Source organism: Lutjanus erythropterus, chromosome 10 (assembly GCF_056507025.1).
Source record: "Lutjanus erythropterus isolate fLutEry1 chromosome 10, fLutEry1.hap2, whole genome shotgun sequence".
NCBI lineage: Eukaryota > Metazoa > Chordata > Actinopteri > Lutjaniformes > Lutjanidae > Lutjanus > Lutjanus erythropterus.
Window position 1 is genome coordinate 20,596,500 of NC_139326.1, and position 9,377 is coordinate 20,605,876.

Consider the following 9,377-nt stretch of genomic DNA (forward strand, 5'->3'; position numbering starts at 1 on the left):
ACTGTGAAACTGAAGTGAGTCACCAAACCAACTCTGGGTGGTATGTTGGTTAGTGAGGGAGCACAACAGCTCCAAGTTCTCAGCAACAGACAGACTTGTGGGGTTACTGTAGGTTTCTGGTGTTCAGTAAAATTGGGTCACTGCTGCAAAAAGAGATGCACAGAAGCGGACCAGAGTGCCAAAGATGATTACAACCGGAAAATATACAGAAATAGCAGAGTTGATAAAGATATAAAGCAAAAGGCATAAATCATTTTAGCTAACAGGATATTCAATCTGCCACAGCATCTGATGTTACATGTGGCCGTCCTGTTACTAACCTTCCAGGTGTTTCTCAGAGGATGGTGTGACACGAAATATTTGACTTGGCTCTCTGTGATCCAGTCTTTCTGGCATGACGTTTCAGTGGAACGTGAGCGGGTGAAGAAAAAGTTCAGCAGGATGTTGCCACTTTGCTGTTTCGTGCACCAGCAAATGCAAATGAGTCATTACGACTCAGGAATGCTGGCGGAATTCCTGATTTATTTCAACTCGCAATCCAGTCGATCTAGTTTACTTCATTTTGAAATATAAACTTGTGAGTACATGCTGAAACGTGTGACAGCAAATATTCTACCAATACAACTCAACACTTATGCAGGTGATTTCTAGTCAAGCCAAAAAGTGTTGCAACTTGGTGTATTTATTCAAAAGTTCATGAGCAATACTGAAGTTGGAATTAGGAGGTCCTACTAAATGAGAGTTACTGAGAGTTATCTTTAATAAAAGCTATTTTAATTGTCCTTATTCTGGTAAAAAACTTTTTAAGAGGTTAACATGTACCAATAGCTAATTTTATTGAGATGTTTCTTGGGGAAGCATGAAGGTGAATTCTGTTTCTTTTATAATTTTACAGATTTTGAACTTAAGATAAATTCTAGTTCTGACAGGAGTTGGATCCACTAGTAAGCTTAATCGACATGTCAGTGTTACAAGAGATTTGGTAGCAGTGTCCCGTTTCACAAATGATTATCACTTACACATTGGAGTCCTACGAGCTGTAGGTGATTTGCTTTTGTTTTTTTATTTATTAATTTAATTTTTAACTAGGACAGACCTGTGTTAGTTCTGTATTTTGAAGCTGTATGGTTTAGAGAATAATATAGATCCAAGATGAAGAGCCATAGATTATAACTAATTCAAACCATCAGATAAAGGATCAATAAGTCTGGCAGACTAGACTAACATATTCGACTAAACATCCCCTCTGCCCCTGCACTCTCTCTGCTACTAAGGGGTGGAGAAAGGGGGGTGGCAAGTTAACAAGAAGGATGCATTTTGGTAATTTTGCTAACAAAATCGCCTACTGCCTACAGGACTCTTGTATGCTCAAGCAGGAGTTGCAATTTGTTTCGATTAGTCAAAGTTAAAAATTAACAGGAGAGGAAATGATCTCATGATGCTGATCATAACTTGCATGTTGCCATGTTGTTGTGAAACTGTCAACTTACAGTTACCAGTAAACAACAGTTTACACTCAACTACATCCTCACTGAGGCAGATCACAATGAAGATGCAAAGAAGTCTAGAAAGAAGTGACACATAAAAATAGCAACAGTTACTACAAATAACAGGTGAATTTATTTTTCCAAAAACTTATTTACATTATGTACATAAACACACCCCCAAAATAAGTCACATATAGTAAGAGTAACACTCAGCACAAAACCTCAAAGACTGTGTGCAATGAGATCAGATATCTCTATCAGTTATACAGTGTATCAGTAATCTCTCAGCAGAAAGGCACACTTCTTGGTCACAAACAAACACTTCCACACCTCCACACACTCAGATACAAAAACATACACACTCATATACACACACACTCATACACTCATACACTCATACACACACACACACACACACACACACACACACACACACAAATACTGCATCTAGGAGAAATGCATTCAACATATGCTTCATCATGGGATGTGCTCTGATAAATAATGTTGGTCTTGCAGTGCTTCCATTTTTTTTCATAAATAAAAAATATTTAAAAATGTACAGTACAGCGACTACAATTGCTGGTGTATGTCCACTGGCACAGATCTGTATTCTACATCACTAGTCCACACAAAAGGAACGTTCTGCAACTCCTCCTTGGGCAATCTTGAACACACTTCTGGACTGCCCTCTTGCTTCCAGCCTGCGCATCATGTACCAGCTGTCTCGTAGGTTGGACAGACCCGGAGTCCTTGTTTCCAGAAACCAATGGAAACCTTCCTGGTACAGTCAAGAGTCCAGTTAGCCCCTCCCACCGTGCGTCGATCAATCTTCGTCTTACAAAAAGTGCTCAATCAAGAGAAGGTGGTGCTTCTCGCTGATCCATGACGGGTCCCCATGGTGATGGTGCATTGGTTGTTGGAAGTGCTGAGTTGTTACATGGGCAGCCTGTCAATGAAAAACAGGTTGCATTAACTAAGAATAATTACACAAACACACCATTTAGCTGAATCAAAAATCCTTTCATGCAAGATATGCAACACTTAATCATGTTTCATACCGTTTTCTTGGTTTTACTTCCCAGCCATCACGACATTTTACAAAAGTTATCGATTCCCCTGGTGAAATTTCAGTTTTTGCAGAGTCTTGGACACAGAACGTAAACCTGTGACAACAAAAAGTAAATCAATAAATGCTGTTCAAGAAAAAATAAATCCTCTGAGGTGTGACGTTTAGACAGCTGCTCGCCCTACTTACTTCTTCTGTGTTTCTCCAGCTTTGACACGAATCCGCCGGACTTCCAGCACAGGTTTGGGAGGCTTGGTGTTCCAGGCCCAGAAGGTCTTCTTAATGTTCTTCCAGACAGAGTTCCAGGAATCAGATTCTCCTTCCCAGCTCAGACGGATCTTCAGTAGGTCACCAATATCCTCCTCAGTAAACACCAAGAAGGTGTTCGTCAGGTTCAGACCAACAGTTCCTTCGTGGCTGGACAGATGGAGGAGAAATTAGGTCAAGTGAGGTGACCAGAAAACTGCACAGAGGTTCTAGCAGCTGTGTGAGTCAAGTCAACATCACATGGTGAACAATCTGAACTGCTGTGTTGTCTGTCTGACTGCTGATGTATTGACCATCTTTAAATTAGCGTCTATGGAAACTTGAAATGAAAGTCACTGGAGTTCCTCCTCCAGTCTGAGCTTGTTGTATGTCAAAAGCCTGACACTTTGAAAAGGTCAGTACAATCAAGGTTCAAAGTCTAAATTTATATCACAGCGGTCAGCGCAGGGATTAGATTTTGTACTTACACATCAACAAATATTTTGGCTGTATCGTTGTGGGCACCGTACAACTTGACGTGGAAGGTGGGATCTGCGTTGTCTGACTGTTTTCTGTTGAACACGTGCATCTTCATCTGGTAGTGGTAGCCTTAAAAGAAACATAAATACACAGTTAATGTTTGATCCACCTTGTACACTGTTATTTTATGGTAGACACAGTGGAATCATAAAACATGATAGTTCATAAAAGTCTCATATCTCTAACCATCATGTCTATTTATTTGCTTATCAGCGTCACTGTAGGAAGTACACGTCATAGTAGTAGTAAAAGATAAAACTGACTGCAGTACATTTCCAGGCTATGTCCTTATTTAAACTCACCTCCAAAGGGTGTGTCTGCACGTGTTTTAAGATACATTTTACTGTTGCGTCTCTTGCGCATCTTCCTGGTGTTGTAGCCGATGTTGTTGCAACGATTTTTGCGGCAGCTGAGGCAGATACCCTTCTTGAAGCGGTCAGGGCCAGTGCATTGGAAGGCAAAGCTCATGTGGTCCTTGTTCATCAGGGAGTCCACGAACAAGTGCACAGCACGCTCATGCTCACACTTCATTACCTCCATGAAATCTGGAGAAAAAGAGGAAGGCAGGTCAGGAATATGTCTGAAGATTCTCAGTCATCCAGATCACAGTATCTCCAGGAGCTACACAAAGGCAACTGGACTTGATTAATTCATGAAGAGAATTGGGTTCTTGAAGAGTATCAGAACTCAAATGCCTGGAACTCCCCATTAGTCAGTTAGAACTGCAGAAGTCTCTCAGATGAGAGGTAAAATGTGTTTAAGGACTTCAAGCAAGTCCAGTTCCCTTTTTATAGCTCCTTGAGACAGGTTGGGTACAAACAAAGAGTAAAATGCTAGGAATTATGCCAGTGAAAAAGTTCAGGATGTATAGAAATGGGATAAACCTACTAGATTAAACAATTCAGTGGGAAAGTATTGTGTTAATGTGCAAAGCTGGTCCTCAAAGAGACAAAACAAAGAGCCATTTCTTAAGAACTTACTTCCAGCCATTGCCAGCACGTCACCCAGTGCGCAGCCAGGCTGCACTTCACCACCATTGGGATAGATGTCAATGTCCCCAATCGGCTGCTGGATCCCAATGCTGACACCCAAAGCCTCTCGAGTATATGTGTGCAGAACATCCACGAAGTCGGCATCATCTGGGGAGAGGCGCTTTTGCTCCTCTACACCCTCAAACATTGGTCCTGCTGGGTCTAGACCTTTTAGAAATAAAAGATGAGTCAGTGAAATGAGGCAGCACCATCTTTGAGGAACATTTATTGTGGTTTCACGTTGCACTTAACTTACCAGTGATTCTGCCGATGGTCCCTCGTACATACGTTCCTGCGTAGCCGGCTACATGAGCACCCAAACTGTAGCCAATCAGGTGCACGTTCTCCAGAGGAAGCTGCTGCTCCTCCTGAGAGAAACAAAAAATGTTGCAACACTCACATCAGCAGCTGCCACCATGAACACTAACCCACACTGAACAAGTCCTGGATTTGAGCCAGCAATGATCAGTCGTGCCTGCAGCTGAGCCAAGCTCAGTTAACCCGGACAGAGTCTGCTGACAGTCCCTTCCATGCTACAGCGCCTCCACCATCTGTCTCAGTTTGTCTCCATGAAATACTCTTTGTCTATGTTTACAACTACGTGGCAGGTTGCCTGAAAACTCTCCTCACTTGCCATTCGTGCACTGGTCCAATTTTGTGACAGTCCTGCTGAATGGGAATTGTTGTCTTTGCCTCAGAAGTACTAAACAGACCATGATCCTTGGTAAATTCTGATGAGCATTGATCTAAGAGGCACTAAAAGAGGCAAAATATAAAGTATCCTTTGCTGTGTGGCAACCACATACTACAAATAAGCCTCAGGGTGATGTGGGAGTTCCCAGAACAGCCACCATTAGGTGATAAATTGGATATTTATCATACCACTTCAATTCTTCAAACACGTTTTGACAGTTCTGTCATGCTCATAAAAGGATGTGATCTCTTAAATCACTCTAATGGAAGACAGAAGGGGGGCAGGCTTTATGGATTTGCTGCTCTTCTGTCACTCTGCATTACTGACTTCATTGCCAAGACAGCTCAGATCACACACACACACTCTACACCATAAATCATTTATGAAGACACCTTGGCTTTATTAAGACCATGCTACGTCAACAGTGAGTGATGACATGAGCATGAGGGTACAGTGGTATTCAGTGGAACGTTTCGATGACCTGCTTCAGTGTCATTGCAGGTGACAATTTCTTTTTTTGAACAGCCTGCAGAGAAACCTTGTGGTGCGTCTGCATGATTTGGTAAAGGTAATGTAAAAACTGCTCCCCAGTCTAAATTATGGTCTCATTTGCCATTTTATGTTTTATTCTATTTCGATTTTTGATTATCCATGTCCATATCTAAATCTAGAAATGAATAGTTTGATTTTGGTTTGCTTTAATTTGATTGGAAACTAATCATAACTTAGAACATGATTAGGCATATTTTTTTTTTTAAATCTATTTAGATATATTTTCTCTCTTTTAGGTGAGTTTTTCAGATAAGCTTGGGGTGGATTTCTGCCTCACCTGCACACACTCTTAGAGTTAAAGATTTCAAAGGGGATCTTCCTGAAGGGCTGAGGTTCTACCCAGAACCATATGCCTCTGAAAAAAAACTTTCAAAGAAAAGGTTCTAGGATTTTTTTGTAATACTCAGGGTTCCATTAAGAACCATTTTCATGCAAAGAACCAGGAAGCGTTTTTCCAAAGATTGTTTCAAGCATGCCTGTTGTAAGATCCTCATCCTCAAATGGTATTTTTAAATTAAGATATTCCTGGAACCCCCATAAATCCCTACACTCTTCAGCCAAAGTTGATCATTTTTACCTCATCCATTGAATATAACATTGTTTGTCATAGAACCCTCACAAGGAGGTTAAAAGTGAATCTTTTATCTTCAATCTATCAATCTATCCATCTTCAAAGATGGCTTTAAGTATAACCATGTAAATGTGTAAAGTCCTAAGTAGAACCCTCTGAAATGGTTCCAGAGGGAATCTTTATGAAAAAAAGGTTCCACCAAGAACCAAAAAGGGTTCTGCTATGGAGACAAGCCAACAAACCGTCCAAGATTCTAATTAGCACCTTTATTTCTAAGAGTACATGTGTTTTACTGACCTTTTCCTATTTTGGACCTTTCTTTCTTCTTTTTTTTTTTTTTAACGTGCAAATAAAACCAGAGATAAAAACACATTTTCACAAGCGTTTAAGAGTGTAAATGACTGTGTACACACCTGAAGCCAGTTGAGCAAGGTGGCGATATCAAGGCCGACACTGTGGGTGTGGTTGACTGCATCTGGGTACAGCTGCTGAGCCATCGATATCCAATCAACGACAACCACATTGGCTTCTGTTTCACGCTGCATCACTGCAGAGACGAGCTTGTGCATCCAGCTTTCGAACATCCCACTCATCTGAGAGACAAAGCCAACAGGAATCATTCATTCATTCAGTAAGACTACTTTAACCTGCTGACCTCTCTCTGATACTCTGCACTCTGCCATCTCACATCCACATGACAAATTCCAGCAATCAAAAAGTGGTCTGGCTGGAGAGAAGTGTTATATCCATGCATGCTACACAGACGTTCCCTTCAGTCAGTGAGAGGTCAGGGTTGCAGTTTCTCAAGAGTGACCCAGATACAGACAGATAGAGTCTGCAGCTAAATCATTTCAGCTCATACTCACCGTCCACCCGTGGATGATGAAGATGGTCTTGGCTGTAGCATTGAAGCCACACTCCTCTAGACACTCCTTCTTGCCAGCCTGCAGGTAGCATCCTTCCTGGTCCAGATCGAAACTCTTCCTCATGTTGTACTTGACACTGCCATCGAGAGCTTTGATGTCTGACAACTCATCCAAACTGTCTTCACCTGAGGGAACATACACAGAAATGTGAGCAAAGGCTCAGATTCACTTTATTTCTCCACTGCTTTACTGATGCCTTAACATGAATCGGACTAAGAACGATTCCACTTCAAAACACACCAACCAGCCAATCGCTCCTCACACTCCCAAGGAGCGGCTGAGACAGCCAATCAACTCGCTTTTGCAGCCAACATCTGCTACAATAATGCCGGCTGGGTGCAAGCTGTACCGGAGACGGAGGCGCAGAGCCAAATGTCACCGCCACCCTTCTTGTCTTCTTTTATTTTAGATTTCACACACTCACAGCCAGAGCTCTTATAATTATATCTTGATTTTAACACAGGACAGCCTTGGGGCTAAAACGGCACAGTTTACGCAATTAACTGATGCAAAAAGCCTTTGGAAAACGTTCATCCACAGATTTTAATAAAGTAAATCATACTTCTGGAAATGTTCGTAATAAAAAGGGCTATTTTAAGGCTGCATGGCCCAAATAGAGCTTTAGTTTAATAGATTTCTTTGTTATGTTTGATTCTTGATGAATGGGTTGAGTAAATTAATAGCAGACTGGATTAAATCCCGCCGCGCACAGCTCAAACGTCAGATCTGAATTTAAATCTTGAACTCAACACCCTCTGGTTAAGGGGCACACAGACCAAAATGACTTCAGCTGGGTTGTTAAAAACGCCTCTGAGCGGTCGGTCGGCGGTAAAACGCGGATTCAGCGGAACGTCTTTCCAAATAGTTCACACACAGAGACGTGGCGTTGTGTGTCCAGCTCCACTTGGAGCTACTTTGCGTCAAGACTCCTGCTGCTGCTCTCCCAAAAAGGACACGTCGCAGTCTCGTCTTTCAAATCCATCCCCGCTTTTCTGTCTCACTCTGCCCGCCACACTTGTTCAGATTTGTAATTTATCCCCTAATAGCCCAAAAATGCAGATTAATTAAGAAGATTAATGTGAGGAAATTTAACCTTCAGGCGACCAATTATCCTTTTCAATTCAAAGATTTTCACAAGCACGTTTGCCTACTTTATATCTGTAGTATGAGATTCTGACAGTTGTCTTGGAGGCTGTGGAAGAAGTAAATGATATAAATGAATGGACAATAGACACAAAGCCGTTTCTTACCTTTAAGAACAGCGTTTTCCCCAAAAGCGGGCGACAAGAGCGCAGCGATACACTGGAGGAAAATCCACAGTAAAAGAGCTTTATGATTCATTTCTCAGTCCCAGACGAGTGTGGAGGAATTAAAAGCTTCCCGGGAGGATAAAATAATCTTTTAGTGCTGCTGCCGGTAGCGCTGTAGTGAGTGAGTTTAGATCCAGTGGTGACAAAGAGCAACTGAGCCGGCCGGTGATGCGTTTTGGTGCGCGTCTGTAAAAGCACCGTTCAAAGAAAACGTATAAACTAGCATCAAGTGTGTGATTAGAGTTTTAAATAGTTTCCCCTTTTCAGTCATCTGATCATCGGCTGATCTATCGTGGATCTTATTGGTCAAGCCCCCATTTGTTTACGTTGAAAGGCGTGGCAACGCTGAATGAAGTCGTAGTGGCTTCTCACGTTGCGCGTGTTTTAACCCTTGTCGGGGTGTGCGGCTGACGCAAGCCGCCTTAAAACATATCCAGTAGCTCAGTTATGGTATGAAGGTCATCTGGCTCACACCTGTGTTGCCTAACCGGCCTCAAACAGTGCGTAAATATTTATTAAACAGTGAATGAGTCTTTAAGACGGGTTAGAATAAGGAGGAGCTTCCACATGACGTTTTTTTTTTCAAACCTTCCAGAAATATGAACAGTAAAATGATCTTCCCTTGCTCATTATCATACGTGGGAACCCCCCGTCGCTCCGTGCGCGGCGATGGTTCGTGGGGGGATGGAGAAAGCATCCCCTCGTCTGGCGCGCTGCCAAACCATCAGCTTAGTTCACGGACCGGGTTCAATTGATGAGGCGAAGAATGGGCGCACTCACGCAAGGGTCTCCGCTACAATAACACCACTGTTGTGTGTACATACATCAGCGCCCACTGCCCAGTAGGAAGTGTCACCTGCCGCCCCAGCAGCCCCTGGTACCTGGTTTCTGCGTTGCATCTCTGATAACAGAGTCACGCTGCTGTTGCAGTGTGCAGCAGTGGGTTCACAGAGT

The 9,377-nt window shown here is 42.4% G+C and overlaps 1 protein-coding gene across 1 annotated transcript; it reads right to left on the reverse strand.

Moving 5' to 3' along the window:
* Window positions 1-1,889: 1,889 nt before the first annotated feature.
* On the reverse strand, window positions 1,890-8,655 carry lipg (lipase, endothelial). Its single transcript, XM_084728618.1, has 9 exons — window positions 8,364-8,655; window positions 7,054-7,238; window positions 6,601-6,780; window positions 4,627-4,738; window positions 4,320-4,538; window positions 3,642-3,884; window positions 3,288-3,408; window positions 2,743-2,970; window positions 1,890-2,650 (listed from the first exon to the last, which is right to left on the reverse strand). Exons 1-9 carry the CDS (start codon window positions 8,452-8,454, stop codon window positions 2,533-2,535), a joined length of 1,497 nt encoding a protein of 498 aa, XP_084584744.1. The 5' UTR covers window positions 8,455-8,655; the 3' UTR covers window positions 1,890-2,532.
* Window positions 8,656-9,377: the final 722 nt, after the last annotated feature.

What these genes read in the sequence shown, in the direction of transcription:
- lipg (XM_084728618.1), bottom strand. Translation starts at nt 8,454, where the DNA reads ATGAATCATAAAGCTCTTTTACTGTGGATTTTCCTCCAGTGTATCGCT. An exon ending in CGTGCTGGCAATGGCTGGAA is followed by an intron (nt 3,885 to 4,319) that starts GTAAGTTCTTAA and finishes CTTTTTCTCCAG; the next exon opens with ATTTCATGGAGGTAATGAAG. An exon ending in GCCAAAATATTTGTTGATGT is followed by an intron (nt 2,971 to 3,287) that starts GTAAGTACAAAA and finishes CCATCTGTCCAG; the next exon opens with CCACGAAGGAACTGTTGGTC.